Source organism: Puma concolor, chromosome C2 (genome assembly GCF_028749965.1).
Source record: "Puma concolor isolate L17-30 chromosome C2, mPumCon1.1.hap2, whole genome shotgun sequence".
NCBI classification, from domain to species: Eukaryota; Metazoa; Chordata; class Mammalia; order Carnivora; family Felidae; genus Puma; species Puma concolor.
The window spans coordinates 85,607,137-85,630,552 of NC_141675.1; the positions used below are offsets into that span (position 1 = coordinate 85,607,137).

General features: G+C 36.2%; 1 protein-coding gene across 4 annotated transcripts in view; it reads right to left on the reverse strand.

Moving 5' to 3' along the window:
• The window catches only part of ATP13A3 (ATPase 13A3), a 90,019-nt gene continuing 66,603 nt past the window's right edge, over positions 1-23,416 (reverse strand). For 3 of the 4 annotated variants that reach the window (XM_086675035.1, XM_086675032.1, XM_086675034.1), the window contains 6 exons: positions 22,202-22,379; positions 20,411-20,598; positions 15,440-15,528; positions 11,979-12,059; positions 10,394-10,483; positions 1-3,542 (listed from right to left, as the gene is read on the reverse strand). In XM_086675035.1, coding sequence (XP_086531161.1) covers positions 3,345-3,542; positions 10,394-10,483; positions 11,979-12,059; positions 15,440-15,528; positions 20,411-20,598; positions 22,202-22,379 — 824 coding nt within the window. In that variant the 3' untranslated portion in view covers positions 1-3,344. The remainder of the gene's footprint in view (positions 3,543-10,393; positions 10,484-11,978; positions 12,060-15,439; positions 15,529-20,410; positions 20,599-22,201; positions 22,380-23,416) is intronic. The other variant, XM_086675036.1, reaches the window with a different exon arrangement.

Here is a 23,416-nt window from a genome sequence, read left to right on the forward strand (position 1 = left end):
TGTCATTTCAATCATTTAAATTTTTATTTTGAATAGCTTTCAATCCAAAAAAGATTTCATAAGGTTATTTACAGTGCTGAATGTACAATTATGAATGTATGCCTTTTTGACATCAGGGTACCATTCTTGAGCAGCAATACAATTTAAAAAATATAAAGATGCAGTATCATTTCTGATATAAAGTTACTTAAAAAAATCCAAAGTCTTAGGGAATTCACAAATCATAACAGGAAGTAACTATCTTATTAATTTAATGTGCACATAATTACCAAATTTTATTACATTAAAAATATGTGTAAATGCCCACAGACTGTACAAAAATTAACACCCCACATTTTGTCAAAAGTTCCCAACCACCTCCCACCATAAATATACAAAAACCTATTTTCAGATATGTCAAAATTGCATGCGTGAGATCTTATAGAATGTTTTCTAAAGCTTGAATTTTGCTCTTCTCTGGATAGTGGATCTATAGCCAGCTGGGGAACAGAATACATAGACAATGATGTGTTATTTGCCATGCCTCTGAAACTGTGCAGTATCTTCACAAACACGGGAGACAAAATAAATAAGAGTCAAGACTGCAACAGTTCTGTTTAAATCCAAGTGCAATTTGGAAAGCTCTCAAATGTAAGAATTATAAAACTAATATAAAAAGTATTTCTTTTGTTGTTGGCTTAGCCACTTTTCTTCAAGCATTATTTGCAGCATTGCTTTACAGCAGTTGGTGCTAGAAGATACAAAACATATAGTTACCACTATTTATATTTGAGGGAGGAAAAAAAAAAACAAAAAACTTTAAACAACCCTGAGGGAGACACACATTAAAAATCTTGTTATTTATTTAAAAAGTTAAAAAGTTACATATCATTATTTAACAATTACTTTCCTGGACATTTCTGTCCTTTAAGTATGTGCATAAATAAAATTTAAATCGGCAATATTTATTAATCTTTAATACATCAAAATAATATATGTACAGATTTTTAAATTTAGGTCTGTATACACTCAAATAATTTAATGTGAAATTCAGAATCAAAATTACTATGTCATGGTGATCTACACAGAGAGAACTCAGTCTATCGATGGCACTGAGTAGGACCCACACCTGGATTCACAGACATTCTTCAAATAACATTCTGGAAACCATCAATTACAACTTGAGCAACCCACCTTGTCTATGTTGAAATGTAACTTCCTACAAATGCTTTTCCACCTACCTAAAAACCTCATTCCTTTGAAAACAATATGGACAAATGAGATATAAAACCCTTATAAAATCTAAATGTTAAAAAAAAAGGGTGTAAAAAATATAGCTTTTTATGATCATGCTCTTAAAGATGTTAAATACAATCCGATAACTGGATTTTTAAGCTGCTACTTAGCAATTACTTTAATTATATGCTTCAGTATTTAAATCAAATAATAAAATTTACAATTCTGGGAAATCACTTAAGAATAACACTTTTACATATCAGAAATGAATGTGGAAATTAAAAAATGATCGAGATAAGTAACTATAGAAAACAGTGCTAAATCACAGCTCAAGAGGTCTAAGATGCATAGCTTCATAGAATCATTCATGGAACAACTGTTCTTACCTAAGGTGTATTAATATCATATCATACTTTTTGATGGAAAACTTCGATTGTATTTTTATAAGAATCATTCATCAGTGGCAATAAGCAATAACAGTGATCCTGAGTGTAACTTACATTTTCCTATAGTTACCAAACATCATTCAGGTCTCTGCAGCATAAGAAATGAGAACCGTGTGGTTCTATAGTTCCAGCTAACATCTGATAAATTGGGACGTATCTATCAGGAAAATAATGATTAGCTAGAAGTGGAAAGCACAAGCATGCTACCAGTTAAGGAAGAACATAGGATAATGTCCCACAGTTTTAGCAGTTTAGTGTCCATTTTATAGCAATATCAGTTTCCTTGTTTATCGTAACTGTGGGCTTTTGCCAAGCTGCTGGATCTTACCTAGAAAGGCATTTTTAAAGTTACTTTAATTTTGTTTAAAATTTAAACATTAACCAGATAAAACAGGCGAAAAATCTTTTTCACATTTCTTTTGGCTCAATTAATGTCTAGTCTTAACTTTATTTCAATTTCCCCCCCCAGAAATTTTTACAACCAAAAAATGCTCCTTTGTAAACATCCAATCCAAAATAAGCTCTGACCTCTGGCGCCATCTAATGGCATAAAACAAATTCACCAAGTTCATCCTGCTTTGAAAAAGTAGCAGTCATTCAAAACCACTCATTTTTAAGCCTCATTATTGATAGGAGACTTATATCAACCCTTAAAATTTTTAGGAGGTAAAAGTCTAACTCAAAAAACTCAAAAAAAAAAAAAACCAACTCACTATTATCTTGTCTTTAAGTAATTAAAAACCTAGAAGAAAAGAAAAATCTTTAAAATGATAAAACCTGAGAGAAAAAACAGCTATGAAGAGATATTAGAAAGACAGATCTATCTCTATTGCCAAAGGAAATAATCTTTTTTTCCTAGTGAAAATCGTTCTATGGTTCTACAACATTTAACTGAAGTAAATCGTACTATTGACAGCAGACAGATCACAAGATCCATTCAATAACTTTGAGGGACATCTGAAGAAGGCAGTGAAGCACCTTGCTGATTAGAAAAATAAAACTCAGGCAGTTTGTACAGAAATTATAAAACCATAAATGGAAATTACCTGAGTTGTTCTATAAGCAACATCATAAAACTCACCCCTAGGCTATCAAAGGGAACTGGTCTGTGTATATACGGAATTCTTTGGAAGAAATATTGGAATCAAATGAAAACAGGCTTTCTACCTATTTTCACTAGAGGCTAATTAACACCCATTTTATTTATCAATCACAAATTTAGGGGTGGTAAATAAATGAGGGCTTTTTCTGGTAAGGGTTTGTGAAAATATATTTAAACGCATTAACCAAGTCTCAGAAGCTGATGTCTAAAAACCTATCAAATATCAACTTTCTTCTGTACCCTATTTAAAGAGCATCACTGAGGGTAACAAGAAAATTCTGGAAATATATGTAATATATGTAATATGTAGTTCCTGAATACAGACATAAGACTTTACAGACTGATTATGAATTTAACTGGCAGGCCAACTGTCTTATTTAAAAACAAAAAACAAAACAAAACAAAAACAAAAAACAAAAAACAAAAACAAAAACAAAAAAACAAAAAAAAAACCTCTCAAATCAGCTATACTAGAAGAGACATAAATGACATAAATTGAAATGGTGCCATTCTGACGCACAGGATCGGAAAGTCCGGAAATTACATTCTGCTACCAGCATACCACTGAGAGTGACGCAGTGCTACGTTATGGTGATGATTTGACATGATCCATTCTCCTTAACTAAAGCTTTAGCCTCTGTTGTTGTTTGAGGTTTGGGTGGCCATTCTGGATCAACCAAAAGCTCCTGAGCCAGATACATGTACTTTGCCTTTGGTATCTTCTTTCTACAGCCCAGGGCCCAGGACAAGCAGCATTTTCCCCACCGATCCACTGACGCCTAAGAAAATAAGGAGGGGGAAAAACACACTAGTAGATTAAGGGCTGCTTGTTTTTAACACGTTTTTTAAAGCACAGTACATCAACACAGAAAAGTAAGAGGAAATGACTTCTGCATATGACAAATGAAAAAAACTCAAGTAAAAAAGGTCAGCTTTCAATTATTTAGGAACATATTTTTTAAGATTTTTTAAAATTATCAATGCAATTTCATTTTATTTAGTTTTATGTACCTATCCTCTTGTGTGCAGATACATTTTTTAAAAAATTTGCAGATCTGGGTTTTATAATTCTATAACACATAAAACATCAAGTGTACGAAGAATAACTTTAAACTATTCAGAAAGAAAACATTTTTCATATTTAATATAGAGACCCTCATATTCTATCTCAAATTATCTCTTAATACCATTCCTCCTGGCAACTTAGCCGCTGATCATTTTTTGGAAGAAAGCATTGTTAAATATTATTGTTACTGTTAGTGAATGTCACCTTTCAAAAAATGAAGCACGATGAAAATATTGTTAGGTCAAAATTAGAATTTATATCATGTTTATTGTCAATCACTTCTTTTAACACACTTTCATTAACATAAAAAAATTTTCATTTTATAATTATAGTGTCCCCTGGTGTTCCACTATGGGAAAGAAGTACACAGAAAATTACTTCTGAAAAGGTAAATTGAGTACTATTTCTTAGAATTATTTCGTAATAAAAAGCTCTGCTGGCACTGAAATCCTTCTGGATCAATCCTGATGTTTTTAATGAATGTGATCTTAGATAAACAGTCTCTGAAGAACAAGAAAGCAGTCCCTAGTAATTGTACAAAAATGTAAATTCAATATAGGCCCTCAGAACTGGTCTTAACTGAAATTTGAGATAAATAACTAAACCTGAAATCAGGTAACTAAAATGACTATTCAGAGACCTGTGGTCATATTCACCTCTGAAGATCAACAGTCAATTTCTAATTATTTTGGCTGTTGCTTCTCCAAAGCAAAATCTAAATCCCAGGTTGTTTTGTTTTGCCATCAAACTACGAGTAGGTTTAATCTCAACGGAGGAAATCTCACAAAATGCAAGTGTAACATAACCGAGGTAGACAACATTCTAATTTTAACACCCAAATGGCTTCATCATTGAGAGAGGCAAATTTGCTATAACACAGGTTTTGAAACATATGTTTCTAAATTCGCCAGTGGAGAGCAGCAAAAAGACTTTAAAATAAAAACTTTAATGGGGCGCCTGGGTGGCTCGGTCAGTTAAACGTCCGACTTCGGCTCAGGTCATGATCTCACAGTTCGTGGGTTCGAGCCCCAGGTCGGGCTCTGTTCTGACAGCTCAGAGCCTGGAGCCTGTTTCAGATTCTGCGTCTCCTCTCTCTCTCTGCCCCTCCCCTGTTCATGCTCTGTCTCTGTCTCAAAAATAAAAAATAAACAGTAAAAAAAATTTTTTTAAAAACTTAAAAAAGAATTTTAAAGGTCTTCTAGTTTATTTTGTCAACAAACATGGTAAGCTGCACTGGTACCAGGAATTCACAGGCACAAACTGTGGTCACAAGTAAGGTGCAGGGGGTTGGGGGGCAGGTAGATGCTGGAGATCATTTATCTAGTAGCGTCTTTACTGTCATAGCTAAAAAGAGTTTATCATCATCATCTTAAAACAAGTCTACAGGGGCGCCTGGGTGGCGCAGTCGGTTAAGCGTCCGACTTCAGCCAGGTCACGATCTCGCGGTCCGGTCCGTGAGTTCGAGCCCCGCGTCAGGCTCTGGGCTGATGGCTCAGAGCCTGGAGCCTGTTTCCGATTCTGTGTCTCCCTCTCTCTCTGACCCTCCCCCGTTCATGCTGTCTCTCTCTGTCCCAAAAATAAATAAACGTTGGAAAAAAAAAAAAATTTAAAACAAGTCTACAAGAAAATATTTGGCATTAGGATACAGAAGAGACTAGATATAGGATTCTCAAGGTGATCCAAATAACAAATACGGATGACCCTTGAACGACATGGGTTTGAACTGTGTAGGTCCGATTATGCACATTTTGATAAATACAGTACTTCCTTATGATTTCTGTAGTCACAAGTTTTATCTAACTTACTTTATTGTAAAAATACAGTATATGATACATACAACACACAAAATATGTGTTAACTTTATTTTATCAGTAAGGCCAACAGTAGGCTATCTATCAGTAGTTAAGTTTTTGAGAAGTCAAAAGTTATACACAGATTCTGGACCGCGCAGTGAGGGGGGTGGTTAGCACCTCTCACACGTGTGTTGTTAAAGGGTCAACTGTAATTCCTTTCCACATACACATGTCATGCAAGCACATATACAATAACCCTTGACATTTAACCTGAGGTGAGGCTCACTACTTGGATCTATCTTTTCCCAAAGGTGTTTAATTCTTCAATGTAATTGTAGGAAAGATCATTGTTCCTAAATCAATCCAAAAGCTGTCACTTTTTATTTTACAGCCTACAGCACTGTTAAAGGACCACAAGAAAAGACTAAAAAAAAAAAAAGGCAAGAAAAGATAGGCCTTGTCTGTCCAGATGAGCCATCCAGGTTAAAGGGCAATGTGGCAAGCATAGCACGCTGAGTTAAGGAAAATCATAGCCCAGGGTCTCCAAATTTAAGAGACACACACATACACTACACACAAATAGACACATATATACCTATATCCACTGTTTCCTACCTGTAGAAAGTGTGGCAAGCAATAAAATTAAAACAAATTTCATTGCAAACAGAATCACAATTAAATAGAACTCCTTCCACATTAAGGTGAATATTTTTTTAAAAAAATCCTATTTCCTTATTAAAAACAAGTACACTTGTTATAATTTAGAAAAAATAAATTAAGTCACAAGAAACACTAGGGGATCCCCCTTCTGCTTAAATTGGAAACATTTTGTTCCTGTACCCTCCCCTCCCCCAAATATCATACACATGAAGTACATGATAGGCAAGCACAGGTTTGTTAGTTGAAACAAACATACCACATGCATCCTCAAATACAACAGAATTCACTGGTAGAGAAAATAACAGGTGCTACAGGCATGCTAGAATGAGAAATGAACCAAGGGAGAGATGATGGTAGCAAGAAGAGAAAGAAGCTCTGTGCACCAAGAAGGCAGATGTGGAGCAGCACAGGGCTCAGAATGAGCACTCGGGTCTCCCCAAACACCTAGGCATAAGTCCCTGAAGCAGGAGAACACAGTAGCCGTAGCAACTGGAAGGAGTGGTTAAACAACCAAGTGTATCCCTCAAAGATGGGAAAGAAGCTGCCACAGTCCAACAGAGAAACCACAAGGAACTTGCAAAAAGATCTACAGCTAAAATTCTCCTGCTTCTTAGACCATTCCAAGCTGTTGGTTCTAGAACCCCAATGCCAGTTTACTTTCAGCAGTGTCTTTTACAAAATGTTTTCATGAGTAGCATGTAAAGGAATAAAGCCATGCTTGTGGGAAAAATGCTGTAATGATACTGTGGTTTTCATAATAGTCTCCTTCCATACCAATCCCGAATATAAAAATAAAGACAACCAGAATTAGCATTCTATCTAAGTAAGCTCAATGTTTCAGTGGCATAAGGACTACAACTAATACTTGCTTTCCCCCGCAAAAGGAAAACAATCAGGCACAAATCCTCAGGCGGGATCAAACTACATGATGATGTAATCCTAGTTCCACATCTACCACTAAGTGGCCTCAGTTTACCAGACATGGGATATGCACCAATGCTTCTTAGCAAGAGAATGTGCTGCACAGATCTTCCCAAACAGGGTAAAGCTCTATAGAAAACTCTTCTTAAAATCAGAAACCCTGGTTTCAACGCCCAACTCTGTCACTCAGTAGATGGCATAACCATGGCAAGTTGACTGAATGTTGCTTCTTTACGTATAGAGTGAAGTGAGAAATACCTTAAGATTTTGGGAGGATCCTGGAGGTGTTGCACAGTACCTTACAGATTATCAGGTATTTTAGAAAAGGTTATCAGAGACTTCCAGATGAGGCTCTTGACTTCCCAATCCAACTGTCTAAGACCCGGAGCCTAGTCCAGGGCCTCTTGTTTTGAAACTTTCAACCTATATGGGTCTATATGGTTAGGAAGACAAAAAAGAAATACGGCTTTTCATCCCCCCAGAAATAATATAGACAGTTGGGACTTGCAGTCTGAGAAGATCTCCTGTGATTCTTGGTAGAAAAGAGCACAGAGCAGGCAGACACGAACAACAGTTTGTGGCACAGGAGAATTACGGCAGCCACAGAAGTCCCTGATGCAGCAGGCCACTCTCACCTCTAGTCTCTTTTCACCTTCAACCTTGACACCAGTGACATCTTGGACTAAAAATTCTCTGTTGGGAGGGGTTTGTCCTGCGTACTACCATAGGATGTTCATTTAGCAGCATCCTTGGCCTCTACCCACTACATGCCAGTAGCAACCCCTCTTCCCCTCCAATTGTGATAACCAAAAATGTCTCCAGACACCATCAAATGTCTGGGGACGGGGGGTGGCGAGCAACAGAGTGGTCTCTGATTGAGACCTTATGGTAATATAACTAGCTGACTGGTTCCTGAAGGGTCACAAATATGAACAGTGAAGCCACATGACACATTCTGAAAGTGTCAGAAGATGAAAGTGTATCACTCTGTGCTAACACATTATAAGAACTCTTTTCTAAAGCCAGTAATTTTAAAAATGCTTTCTTAATCACAATCACAGAAACTGAAGACTAAAATCGTTGTCTGCTCAGTGATTCTCAGAACAAGGTGGCAAACACACAGGGGATGCTGGATTTGTCTATTCTAGACCACTTTCTGCCTTCACTCTCTCCTCTGAACACTTCAGAGATAGGAAGCCACATGAGAGACACAGACTTTTAAAATAAGGAGGAGGGGCCCCTGGGTGGCTCAGTCAGTTAAGTATCCGACTTCGGCTCAGGTCATGATCTCACGGTTTGTGAGTTCAAGCCCCACATCGGGCTCTGTGCTGACAGCTCAGAGCCTGGAGCCTGCTTCGGATTCTGTGTCTCCCTCTCTCTCTGCCCCTCTCCTGCTCACACTCTGTCTCTCTCAAAATAAATAAACATTTTAAAAATTCATTAAAAAAATAAATAAAATAAAATAAGGAGGACAGATACTAACAAATTTCTAGGAAACAGAGACTTAGCAAATAATAGAATTGTCTCTCATTTAATTTTGTTTGAAAAGTGAAGAGAAATGTCCAATTCAAATATTTTAAAGGAGGCTTATGACCCCCCACTTTTGACTAAATAGGGATATATAATGCCTCCTCAGAATCTGCATTTCTTATTTAAAAATTTTATTTATTTTTTTAAAGTAATCTCTACACCCAATGTGGGGCTTGAACTCATGACCCTGAGATCAAGAGTCGCATGCTCCACCAACTGAGCCAGCCAGGCACCCCTGCATTTTCTGGATCAACAGTAAGAGCCGAAAACTCAATGTAAATGTTTTCCTTGGCCTGGGCCTTGCCAATGCAAACATGTCATATGAGGACTGATGATAGGAGCCGAAATCCACCCCTTGAAGTAATGTAGTGAGGTAACCCAAAGGAAAAAAAAATTCAGACACAGAGGAGATTTCACTAATGGACATGAGCCCTGATACAGTTCTAGCCATATCACTATACTGTTTTGAGAAAAAGGAACTAAAGGTGAAGCCAGACACATGCCATTAGTACCAAACTTTCACTCTTCGTCATAAAGCATTAAAAAAGGAAATGGCACTCCACAGGACCTCTTAAAAAGAAAGCAATCTGTGATATTACTCTGGGCATCGAGCCTACTAAACTACAAAATAAAGTTCAGGAAGTTGCTACTTAGGTAAAAGAAGGCTAAAAATAAGTGAGTGACCCAACTCAGAAATGCCAGGGAATCCTCTTGAACTCTGACAGCTTTCCTCTTGGCTGAGGATGAGCAGAAGATTTAGGACTTGGCATATGTAAAAAGCCCATCACGCACCTACAAACAGCAATGGGTCAGATCATGAGGCAAGGAGACACTGTATTGTCAAGTTCTCTACAGCTAAACAAGTGGATCAGAGCTGATTCGATGGGTATCAGTTTAAAAAAAAACTAAGACGGACCTTATATGTTTCCTTATGTGTTGTAGAAGTACATACATGTGTATTAGTCATATACTACATGACTAGAGGTTACAGTATATGACTACAGCATCCAAACACTAGGAAATGGGTTTTATTCATCTCTTTCTCTTCTCTTTTTACCATGGAGCTTGTGTATCTTTCAAATAGTAAGCTGCTTAATGGATCTAAAAACTCAAAAGTCCTAAGCGATGGTTTATATAAAGATCTGCACAGTCTCTCTGAGATTTTTTCTGAATGAAGAGAGACATACGTCTGGAAAAGCCAAAGAGCTGCCCAAAATTAAGGCACAGTAACTGCTGACAAGCAATAGAAATAATTCCTCAAAATTTTGTTCTCTGGACTCTGATTCATGAACAATTCCCATTTCATAACTTTGTTTACATGAATCTCATTTAGCTTCTAATGGGACTCATGAAAACTGTAAACATGTAAGCCAGAGAGAAGTGGAAAAATGAACTCTCACTACTGAGAAAAAGATCTTCAGACACAGAGAAGATAAGGATTGGAATGGAAAAGAGACTTATGAAATTCCTGAAGTCCTGAAAAGCCTGTAACAAATGTTTGCCAAGAATTTTCTAGGACTCCTTACAGGAAATGGAATGCCAGGCGCAGGGGAAAGGTGGAGGTGACACACAACAGAATACCACCCTACAGAAGGCAGAGCACACAACTAAAGGAGCCTAGATACACGTGAAGAATGGAGAGCAAGTGCTGATTTCCAACCTGTGGCGGCTGTGTGGTGGTGAAGCGGTATTCTCCTTGTTTGTCTCGATTGAACACAACTTTCCAAAGGACCATGTCAAGGAAGAAGTTCTGAGAGATATTCCAGTGAGTTAAGAATTAAAAATGACTAAGTCATTCTTTATTAATGCGCACATTTTTAAAAGGCTCACACAATGCTGCATCATTAGTGAAAAACATGACTTGGTTTTCATACAATTTCAGTTAATATTGAAAAAGGATAAAGTATAATAGAACTTTTTTTGTTTTACACAACAGAACTTTTGTAACAAATGTAAATCATCATAAAATTCTTGATAAAATGGGACCTCTAAACTTTCCACAAAATATGGCTTTTATTTGAATCCTCAGGCCTTTCCCACATTAAAACAATGGTTATAATCTGAGTTAACAATGAATTATTTTCACTGAGTTAAACATAATATGTATAAATGTGTATGACTTCATCAGAGTCCAACATAAATAATTCTTGACGGTGAGCAAGAATAATAAATTAAGAGAAATTATGAGAGGATTCCCTTAAAAATTTTTTAAAAATTTTATTTGAAATAACATTTATATGAACAGATGAACTTCTATAGAAAAAGGAAAGCTTTTAAAATATAGTATCTTGGATGTACTTTCTGGTGTCCATAAAACAGAGAAAATCATTTGCACTGGGCAATTTAAAAAGATCAGTACCATAATATCCATGCTGCCCACTATGGCCCAAATTTAAATACCAAGTCATCTTTTAGATAACAAATTAAACATAATTTCCAAGTTGAGAACAATTATCACCAAGGCACACACAGTTCCCCACAAATTACCTAATTTTAGTTCAAAAGCCTGCCTCATAAACAAACCCTTAACTTAAAAATCACAACTGCATCTCCTTCTTCCATTTCACCTATTGCTACTAGAGGAGTGAATTAGAATAGTAGTTCTGAGAACAGACACAATCTTATTAAAAAGAGCAAATGAGAACTTACTCGCTCCCTTTATAGAAGCCAAATTAAAGGCAATCCTACTAGGAGAGTAACTATAAAATACACAATGGATCAAAGAGGACTTAAGACCTCTAGAGGAAACTTAGAAGTAACTACCAAGAACGAAGTTCCAGCAGTCAGTGCTGGTAAGTTCACAGTGGTCGTTATTTTATACTTTCGATAAACTGTTATTAAAATTCACTACAATTCATGGAGAAAGCCCCTCCCTCCTTTCTTTCCTTCAATGGGAGATTTTACTGTATATCACAGGTCACTGGTGGTACATGCCCACTGTGATTTCATGATCACTGGTTTACTATAAGCACCAATCTTCTCTCCCTTCTAAAGATCACTGCTTTTTGCTATCTCACTGGTTACTTCTCCTATCTGTATGAGTGCAGCTAAGTTATATCCCTTAACAGGACTACATTCAGTTCATGGAAAAGGTCAAGAAGAAAAAGCTAAATGATTTTAACTAAAATGAAACTGAGATTCTTGGTAGATTTCCATGCTGCCACCTGTCCTCTTCCTCCAGGAGTATTAAATCACCAAGACTCCCAAAACAGCAACATAGTCATTTGATCATCTGAAGTGCTTACCTCCACCGTGATAGATACAAGGGCATTGACAAGAACAATCATAAGCATAGTTATACGCCACTGATATGGTACACACACTATCTGTAAGACAAAAATTTTTAAGTTAAAAATTGTAGTACGCAATTAACATTACTGCATTATATAATAATTTCTACATTTACCGAATTCTTACTATATACCAAGTACCTTCACATACATTATCTACTCTATCCTTAACAATGCCACAAGATATATCCACTTTTCCAATGACAAAAGTGTAACTCAAGGTTAAAAGAATACAGTAAAGCGGCTGAGCTTAGAGTCAAATCCTAATCACTAAGACTCAAAAGCCCATACTTTCTACTGGTTCATGAACTTCTAACAAGTCCCTATTTTTAAAGTAAAGTCTTGTCTTTAAACAATGAGGCAGATACCAATCTAATAATGAAGTATCACTCAAACCTCTACATATTGATATAAAGACAAATTCATAAAAGGACTATCCAAATCAATTTAACAAACAGTCTACGTTTTCACTTTAAAATCTATGTTTAATTTCTAAGGTCTAAAAAAGAAAAAGAAAAAAAATTCCATTCATGCATTCACCTTTTAGTCGACTAGCAAATATTTACTGAGCACCTAAGATACTATGCTAGGTGCTGTGGAGTTGATACGATCTAAGAGGTTTTAGAAAAACCCCTATGACTCCAGCAAGAAAGATTTCAGGGGTGGAGACTGCTATAGTGATCAAGGCAAGAGATGATGGAAGCTGAAACTAGTGATAGGGCCACAAAATAAGAAATATATATGTGGTTTCTGTGTAACACAGAGCTTTTAAAACTCTTTTAATTTCCCAAGTGATGTTGGCAATAGAAGCATCTTACCCAGAGCTTCTAAATCTCCTGGAATATCCTGGGTATCATGTTTTTTATTCTAATGAGGCTACTCTTGGTGGGCTCTGGTTAGCTTCAGGGTGGGGGTTGGTCATCAGAAAGACTAAGCCATGATTAGAAGCTCAGAACTTTCAGCCCCGCTCTCCCATCCTCCACAGAAGGGAGAGAGACTAGAGATTGAGTTAATAATGGGCCATGACTACATAATGAAGCCTCCATTTTAAAAAAATGTCCCTCAACTTCAGGGTTTGGAGAGCTTCTGGTTCGGTCAACACATGCATGTGCTGGGAGGGTGGTGCAGCCCCAACTCCACAGGAACAGAAGCTCTTATGCTCAAGACCTTTCTAGACCTCGGCCTATCTGCCTTTTCACCAGGTTGTACATTTGTACCTTTATTATAATCTTTATTATAAACCAATAAACATAAGTGTTTCCCTGAGTTTTACAGCAAATTCTCAAACCTGAGAAGTGGGTTCTGGGAACTCTGGTTCATAGCTAATTAGTCAGAAGTACAGGTGATGACTTGGGACTTGCAATTCGTTGGGGAGCACTCTTGTGGGACACAGCCCTTAACCTGTAAGGTCTGGCTAATTCCAGGTAGTGCCAGAACTGAACTGTAAGATACTGAGTTGGAGTCCAGAGTTGGAGACGAGTGTGGGAACAACCCCCACACAACTGGTGTCAGAAGTTTTGTGAACAGAGGAAACAACGGTTTCTTTTTAGGTGGCAAATGGGATGGATTAAAGCTAAAAGATTCAGAGTAAGAAAATGGAGAGAATCTAGGAAAAGACTGGCTTTGAAAAGAAAAGGAGAAGACAAGGACACATATACACACTTCTGACTTGGATAAATGGTGGTACAAAAAAAACCAAGACAAAGCAGGGTTGAGGAAGAATATGATGATAAGCTTAGTTATAAAAATGCTGAATCAGAGAACTGATGGGCGAACCACGCATATAATATTCAGTATGTCAGTGCATATTCAATCCTAAGGCTCAGTTGTGAGAGCTAGACCAACACAGATGGCACCATGGGTGAAGATGGCACTATAGAGCAGCTCACCCAAATGTACAGAGTAACACAAGCGAGAAGAACAAGAATGTGTGGAACACTAACATTTAAGGAACAGGAAGAGTCTGAATCCATCACAGAGAATGAGAACTAGTCATAAGGGTAGGAAAAAATCAGAAGAGAGCACAGCATCACAAAATTGTAGAGGGAGTCTCAAGAATAATCACATGGTTAACTTTTCAAATACTGCTGAAGAGTCAAGTAAGGTTGGGAAAAAAATAATTAAAAGGACAAGTCCACTGAACTTAAGAAGACAGATGTGAAGCAGCAGAAAGACACATGTGGTGGGAGAAACATAAGTGGTTTTTGTTTTCTTCTTTTGCTTAAAGTGCTTATCTAAATCCCTCCATGAAGCATGTGGGGAAACAGACACTCATACACTGCTGGTAAGGACTATAAATCGTCAATCTCTTCCAAGTTGAATAACACAGCTGCTTGTACCTGGGATAAACCACTCCATTCCCACTCTGTGGTATGTCAACACTCACTCCCATACACTACGGGACCTGTACTGCACGTTCATACCGGCACTGTTAACACAGGAAAAGACTACAAACAACCTAATTATTTACCAATGGAGAATGGAGAAATGCATGAAAATATATTCCTACAATGGAATTCTATATAGTAGTGAAAATGAAATGCATGTATCAACATGGATGCCTCTTAAAAATAATGCTAATGGGAAAAAGCAAGTCACAGAAAAATACAAATAGTAAGATAACATTGTCATATAGGTCAAAAGCAAGCAAAACTTCTATGGCTTCATACAGTATGGTAATTGTATAATGAAAAGCAAGCCAATGAGATAAAAAATTAGAATAGTGGTTCCCTCAGAATGTTTGGAAAAAGGTACATGATAGTGCCTTACTGATGCTGGTAGTGTTATCTTTTTAGGTTGGATGATGAACTCATGGGTGTTCTTTTATTACTATTATGCTTAACAACTTAAATAGGTGTGCATTTTCTTCTATATAATACAGGTATTTCAGCATTCATAAAGTTTTTAATGAAAAAAAGAACTCAGTGGACAGTGAAGAAGAGGCAGTAGGTATAGACTACTCAAGAAGTGGATCGATAAGGGACAGATCAAATAACAGGGTCAAAGTTTTTTTATTTTTAAAGACCAAGCAACATTTTTTTGTAGACAGGGAAATGGAACCAGAAGCAAAGACTGAAGGAACAGGAAAGAAACATAAAATAACAGGTAGAGCAATAAAAGCTGATGTTCCAATTATGTTCTTTATTCTTTCTAGGGTATTTTTGGGTCACTTTAACTGCATTTTAGAAAATTCAGAAAGAAGAGGTCCTGGGGGGGAAAGACCTTCAGAGTTGAGTCTCTGTCCCCAGTAACCCGAGAACAAAGGAGGGGGTAGATCATAAGCCCTAGCAAACATCCAGAAGTCCTATTTGGCTGTGTAACTTTCATGAACTATTAGTGTGTCATCTTCTATCACTGTCTTACTAGATATTATCACCCTCAGACAACCAGTAGTAATTGATGTGCTGAACCCTTACCTGAAGAACCTGGTCAATAGAGGCAACTGGATGCAACATGATGAGTAATATGAAAACATACAAAATAATCACAGACACAACAAAAAAATCTGAAAAAGAAAGTAAAACAATTAAATTAGAAGTTCCTTGAAATAAAAATGCATATAATAACAACTGGTATACTGGCAATCCTAAATTTGGTTTTCGATACAACTATTTAGGTTGATGAAGTACATAAAATGTGTGTTTTATGTTATTTCCTAGAGTACGGCACATCATCCATGCCCAAAGGATTCATTATGTGACATAGAAATAATCAGCATTTATAAAAATAGGAGACATTTTGTAGTTCTCCTAGATAGATAGCTAATTTATAAGATAATCAAGTCAATATATAATTCACAGATAGGAGACTAGATTATGTAGAGCAAAATGAAATTATCATTTAAAACATGTATGTAATAATTATTGTTGAATATAAAAATACTGAATAACATTTATTCCCAGTATTAAGTATGTTATAATCCTAAATGGAGACATTCTAATTTGACTGTAAGTATATTTCTGTTAAGTGTATCCCACTTTCTTAATGACTTCCTCCATGAAATATTTCTACAGAAAATGTACGCTAAAACCCAGAAACTGAGTATCTACTATTTTAAATGTGGGTTAATCCACTTGCTGCAGTAGCTAGGAGCGGTAAATTCAGTCTCAGAGTACTTTGCATTACTTTCCTAACTCCAAAATAAAACTCCCTGCTTGTGGTCATTTTGTTAACCGTGTACATACATGCATACACCTGCAAATATACAAACATACTCTCATATAATGAGCCTTAAGGCTCAGAACTTTCCCCATTATATTGCTACCCCCCCCCCCCCAACTTTTTCCCCTTGTTTCTTTGGTTTGGATATTTACTTACAAGTTCTTATTTGAGGTCATCTTGAAACTCAAATTTTACTAACACCATGTAAAACCAAAATTTTATCATGAAGCCTTCAGATTGGGTAAAGAAGTTAATATCCAATTTTTGGACTTTAAATGAGGAATCTCATACTATTTTTAAATGTGGGAGCCATTTACAAACACTGTTAATATGTCAGTTCAAAACTATAAGCCAATATTTATTGTTTTGTAGAAATAACATTATGTTCTATATATATGTATTTATTGTTTACATGTATTAATATCTAGATTTACTGTTCTAACAACTTGGGCTGGAAGTTTTATTAACATTCATGTCAAAGTGGGGACACTTTTTTTATTATAAGTCACTGACCAACAGGCTGAAAAATTTGGGTCCATGCTAGATTAAAAAAAAATACTTTTTCTAGATCTTTATTTTTAAAACCTACTACTAAGCTATAAACAGGAACTATAACATTCTATTCAATAAACGTAGCAACTAAAGTAATATATAAGTTACACAGTCACTCATACAGTTATTGTGGTCAGTTAAAGTGTTTGGACAGTGCTAATTTCAAGTACAGAAGCACACAAAAGACAAATTCAGAAAAAGGACAAGAAATGGTCAGAATACAAATGCCAAAGAGATATGGAGACAGAAAAGAAAGCTGGTTCAAAATAGTAATAGGCCATATTGAATGTTTTCCAACTTCGAATGCATTTTTACAGCCATAAGCAAAACAGATTTGCAATCTACTTCCTGACATGTTGCCAGAAAAAAACAATTTTTTTTTTTGTTTTCCTTTACTCAGGCTCACAAATGTCTTACATCTACCTCAACAGTGTTTCTCAAACGTTCCTGTCTTTCTCCTAGAAAGACACACCTTTGATCACACCTCTAAAAAATCTGCCAAGATTTTCCATGTGAAGCAGAAAATAACCAGTTGAACCTCTCCTCTGTTTAGCCAGGGGAGAAAAAGAGGCACTATTCAAAGAATCTGATGGGGAGGTGCATGGTTGGCAGATGTATATAACCACTGCAGTGAAAAGATCAATAGGGAAACCAAGAACGAGAAAATCAGGTACTCGTTTTTGAGAGGTACAGAGTTTCTAGTAAACTGTGCTCTCTGCTCCTGGACTCTGCTGGCATTGCTACGGAAGTACAAGTAAGGCTCTTCACCAGAAGACAGCAATCAAAACAAATTCTGTGTTGGTGGTAACTGGAGATCAGGGAACAATGTTCCGTAAGTTAAAGATTTAGATTCTACCACAAAGCTGTGTGAACAGGGAACAAGTCCTTTGGAGTCAAGGTATTTTAACTAACATGATGAGGATACCACAGGGAAAAGCAGACTTAGTCCTTAAAAGGCAAAGCAATAAGTAAATTAAAGTTATTAAATATGTCCCAGCTTAGGGCATCACAGATTTGTTGTTGATTATACCAGACCATTTTGATGGAATGTGGCAACAAAATCAAGCACCAGAAGGATTTCTTTTATATTCCCCTTGGTATGTGACTCAAAAATAAACCCTTACATAGGATAAATAAGCATACAAACTTGTTTACGACTCTGATATATACTTCTCTAGCTGTTCCTTCCTCAAAAAATATGAACTGGGATCTTCTGAGCCATAACCACAAATTTCAAGTCTTTTTATTCCTAATTCTCCCTCCTCTCCCCCCACCCCCTCGCCCTTCCTTACTCAGTTTCTTATCTTTGAAAGGCCAGCTTATCCTGCAGGGCCTCTAGGTATCTGCCTCCAACCAATTCAGGCCTGGCAGATGACCAGGAAAAAATGCATATACCCTGAGGAAGAGAGATCCTGGCAGTTCAGTAGTGATGTCTTCACAGACTGAGAAAGGACTAGGATGTCACAAGCAGGAGTTATAGGGGTCAAGTCAAGAAACTGGAGCAAAAACTGAAGCCAAATCCCAAGAAATCACATCTAGTTAAATGAGAGTGTAAAAATTAAGTCTGTATCATCATGGCCCTCGAAATGATAGCATGGTCAAAGGAGAAAATATAAGTGGGCTAAGCTAAAGTTGAAAATGGGTCACCACAGACTGAAATTTGGTTTTATTTAGAATCCAACCAGTAGAAGAGAAAAAAAAAAACCCAACTCTGAAGAGACTGCCTTAAATGCCTAAGACAGATATTAATTTTTAAAAACAGTAATCAAGATAGGTTTCATACGTTTTACTATTTAGATACAGAGAACAGCAACTAGCAAGTCCTGGCAAAGAACTGTTAACTGTCTATTCTACAGTAAAAAATGAAAAGCTAATGTCAACTCTAGTAAAGCCTTAACCTTTTCTCCATTCATTTCAACTATATTTATACTTTACATTGTATGTTAGACTTTATTTCTGTCAGTTCTTATTTTCTACTTTTCTTTCTTTATTCATCAGTAACTCCAAGATTAGGAGACTCCAATGACAGGCAGACAAGATGTGAAAATTAGCAAAATATGTATATGTTGACTTTAGTGTTCCTATTTTACTTTCTAGCAGGCATGTTTTAAGATAGCATGCACTTCTGTTTATCCACTGACAGACATGCACAAACTGCTTATATTAAGGACAAAAGTTTTGTGGCTATATTTCTGCCAAATCACAATTTTTAATCATGTTCTAACAAAAATAGGCCAGTGATCAACAATTGGGATTATTTTTTATTCAAGTGAATTTGAAATTAAATTGGAATATAAAATACCTTAATACAAAATTACATGGGAATACAAAGCCTTTAAGTTTTTTTGAAGTTTTCCAAATAACACAAAAGATGCGTTTAAAATAGGAAAACAATCTTTTTTTTAATTGGAGAAGCATGGATATGGTAGATTTTCTCAGACCTCTAAAATTAACTTTCCTGACACAGCTGTCTTGCTTACCAAACAGTCTGAACACCAGTTTTCTTAATTAAAAAAAGGGGGGGAGGCATTATTCTCTGACAGATGTTTCAGCTAACCTTGGGCATGCTAAATATTTCCTTGAAATTTAAAAATATGGAACTAAAACTAAAACACATACATCAACTTTCACTAAGTTCACCTCAACTAAAGCTAACTTTAGTTACAAAGTCCTCTTAGAAGAAGTAATTGACCTTCTATGGAAGGCTTTTTGTCCCAAAGCATGCTTCCAATATGGTCTCAGTAATATACTTTCTACTTATTAGATAATATCAGTTTTTGTGAAAAAAAAAAAAAAAAAAAAAAAGTAAAAACAGATGACAATATTGATACTTGAATCATCTTAACCTGTCCAAATGTATGAAGCAATAAAACTTGACCTACAAACCACATAGGGTAGAAGAATAAAATAATGTGAAAATGCGCTGTAAACTGACGTGACAGGTATAATTTACCGAAATCTGTGACCAGTTTGCCAAGTAGAACACCAGCATTTCTTTACATCTACAACAAAGAATAACTACTATTCATTCTATAATATTGCAAATATCTGAAGTTTTATATGAAAAAAATTAAGTTGTCCCAGATATTAGTATATTCTCAAATTTTAAAAAAATTGGCAATTGATGTTTTTCCCTATAAGCTCCAATTTTGATTAATCGAAATGCTATCTCCTACTGCCATAGGTAGACAAGTTTGACACCAGCACAAGACTCCCTTCTACTGGCCCTTTCGGCAGTGGATGCAGAGGTGACAGAAAGAAAGAACTGCAGGTGAACGCTGTCTGCACCAGTGTCAAAAATGACAGGAAGACAGTTGGCACTGTGCAGACCGCCCAGCAGCAGAGAGCAATACCCACTGTTCCAACTGAAGATCCTCTGTTCCTGCTTCTAATTCTAACTCTGTCTGCAACGTGCTGTAAAAATAAAAGCTGGAGCCAGAAGCAATAGGATGTGAAAACCAGGAATGTTTAGAACAGGGTGGCTTCAATTTTAAACTTTAGACTGGCAGCTCCCATGAGAACAAAACAAGACAGTAAACATCTAAATCACTAGGTTCATTCTACTCATGAAGACCTATTTCACATTGAAAGAACAGTTTCAACTCTACTCTTCTTACATTATTTTTAAAGAAAGGAAGCAGGATAAAAGAAATCACAACAAATGCCAAACTTACAATTCTTGTAGCAAGGTTGCCTGAAGGGTTTTCCTTTTGAAAAGGCAATTGCCACTATGAGGTACTGAAAACTGGAGATAAAAAACACTGTGGTATTTTCATAATTTTGTATATTATGTGTATCAGGTTTGGTTTCATTGTCCAAGTATGAAGAATTCCAATACAGGCTTCTCGTCGTATTACAAGCACTAGAACACAAAAAATGTTTACATTACTAAACACAATACTCACTTCCCAAAAGTTCACTGTCCTCAATCACTATCATAACATAAATAGAAATAAGGTGGTGCTTATAGGAAGAGATCCAACAACATCAAGGTAAAATATATGGAACAGGCACACCAGCGTTAAGTGTCTCTTCTCTTTAGTCACATTCCAATCAGTTTAAAAAACTAGAAGAAACGTCATAATAAATAAGCCCCACTCATTGTTTAAATTTAAGGATGATACTAATATAACACTGTATGTGGATTATACTGGGGTAAAATTTTTTAAAAAATCAAATTTTGAGAGTAATTTTAACACAGTAAAGGTTAACAGACCTTAGGTCTGACCTTAGCTCTACCAATTTTTTGGCTTAATCGAGGAAATATTACTTTATTTCTCAGCCCATTTCCTGACCTATAAGTGTGGATACCACCTGTGCCATCACAGGGTTACTGTTAAGGAATGAGGGATGACTCTGTCAATGCCTAGGAAAGCACCTGGCACCTAGACGACCCTCAATATTCTCACCGATGTATGGTGCTCTTTGAGCTCTACTCCCAGGTGGGCAGGACAGTCAAACACAGGTAATACCCATTACTAAAACACTAACTACATAAGCACAGGCAACTAGTAACAAAATGTTAATCTGCTACAAATGAACTCTGGAGAGATACTCCGGAACAATTCCATCTATTTCTTTTTCTGTGCAGTGTCCATATGTACATATAAGCAAACAGTAATGTTAAATTTCTTAAAGTTTCCTGAAACTTAAAAAAAAAATTTTTTTTTTAACATTTATTTATTATTGAGAGACAGAGACAGACAGAGCATGAGCATGGGAGGAGCAGAGAGTGGGGGAGACAGAGAATCTGAAGCAGGCTCCAGGCTCCGAGCTGTCAGCACAGAGCCCGACGTGGGACTTGAACTCACAAACCGCGAGATCATGACCTGAGCCGATGTTGGACGCTATACTGACTGAGCCACCCAGGCGCCCCAAGTTTCCTGAAACTTTTAAAGACAATCTCCTTTCATTATAAGCAAACTATAAATAAATGTTTGCATCTAAAAATTTAATTCTACAAAATTACCTTAGTGAATGGCTTACATGTTTGATTAATTAAAATAATGTTATCATAATCCGTCACTGACAGAACACTCTACCTTATAAGTAAGAGAAGCACTTGGCAGTTTTTTTACGAGTTTTTTTTCTATTGTTTGTTTTAAAATGCTATTTCCTAAACTTAGGGTAGAAAAGTTCGACACACAAACATTCTGGGTTTAGGAAAGACTCTAGTGATTAATTTCAACTTTCTCACTTTACAGGTAAGGAAAGCAAAGCTCAGTAGCAAATTAAGAAACTGGTCCAATATCCTCATGTTGGTAGTGACCATGAGGACCTTGCCTGACCATCTTTCTACATATAAAAGGAGTTACCATAATATTTCTAATCAAATATAAGCCAAATAATTTAACTATTTAATCAAGCTGCCTGTGAACTGTTATATAAATTTCAAAACTTATTTTTACATGCATACATGTTACACATATCTTACACACATTTTTTAAATGGATTGACCAACTTACTCTGACTGCGGATGCCATACTTCATACCAAGATTGCTGCTTGACCCAAAAAAACCCCAAAGATTGAAATCCAATGCAGATGATGATCTGAGACAAAACGGAGAAGAGAAGGGCCCCAGATATAAGACCTGAGGGTGGTCTTTGTGCCACAAGTTCCTTCCAGGCAGGATTTAAACTCACTATATTGAGAAGAAAAACAGGAGGAGGTTTCATCTAAATTAGTTGCTATAAAACTCAGATTCATTTAGGAACTTAAATTTATTTCTAACAAATCTTTACTATAAAAATTGTCCAAAACCCAATCCAGATGTCATACAGATTTAAGTAATCTGTAAAAGTAAACAATTTAGGCTTTTTCAAAAGTGTACTATTTTTTTCATGAGTACTTTTACATTACCCCACTGAAATTCAGAGAAACACTAGTATAAGTAAAAAGAATACTAAACATAAACTATAACATCAATCACCATCCTTTTATGTTCAACTAAAAATTTATTTATTTCTCAATCTGTAATTGCAAATCTACAGTAATAATACATATTTTCTCCTCTTAAAAAGACATTAACAAAGGTTGGAAGCTATATAAACATAACCGTAACCAAAAAAGGCTTTGATTGCTTATTAAGGTGATGCCCCCCAAGTTTCTCCACAACATTCCTCTTTATAATTGATAAGTAATTTGTAAAAAGAGATTGAAACTATGTAAAAATCCTGTTCCTCATTAAACTTTCACGCCAGTTTTAGTATCCACTAAAGACGATCTAATCCATGGTTGGTTGGTTCTCAACCAACATGCTTTTGACCCCTGAGAACATCTGGCAATGTCTGGAGATATTCTTGGTTGCCACAACCGTGGCTGTGTTACTGGCACGTAGGGGTAGAGGCCAGAGATGCTGGTCTAATGCACAGGATAGAATTAGCTGTTTTAACAGATGAATCAGATCAGGGTCTTTTCATGGTCTAAGCCCATCATTCCTTCTATATTTATTAGTTTGCATTTTACTCTCAGGAAGAGCTTTCCCTTCTCTCCCTATTTATTTCCAATATGAACTTGTGAATATTCATTTGACTAAATGGGTCATATCCCATTACATCATTACTTATTTTTATATAATCACAAAGACCAGAATAAACCAACATCTTGTGTCTCCTCATATGCTGTACTGAGGATACAACATCACTTCTGCCATGTTCCTGCCAAGAATTCATAGCCCAA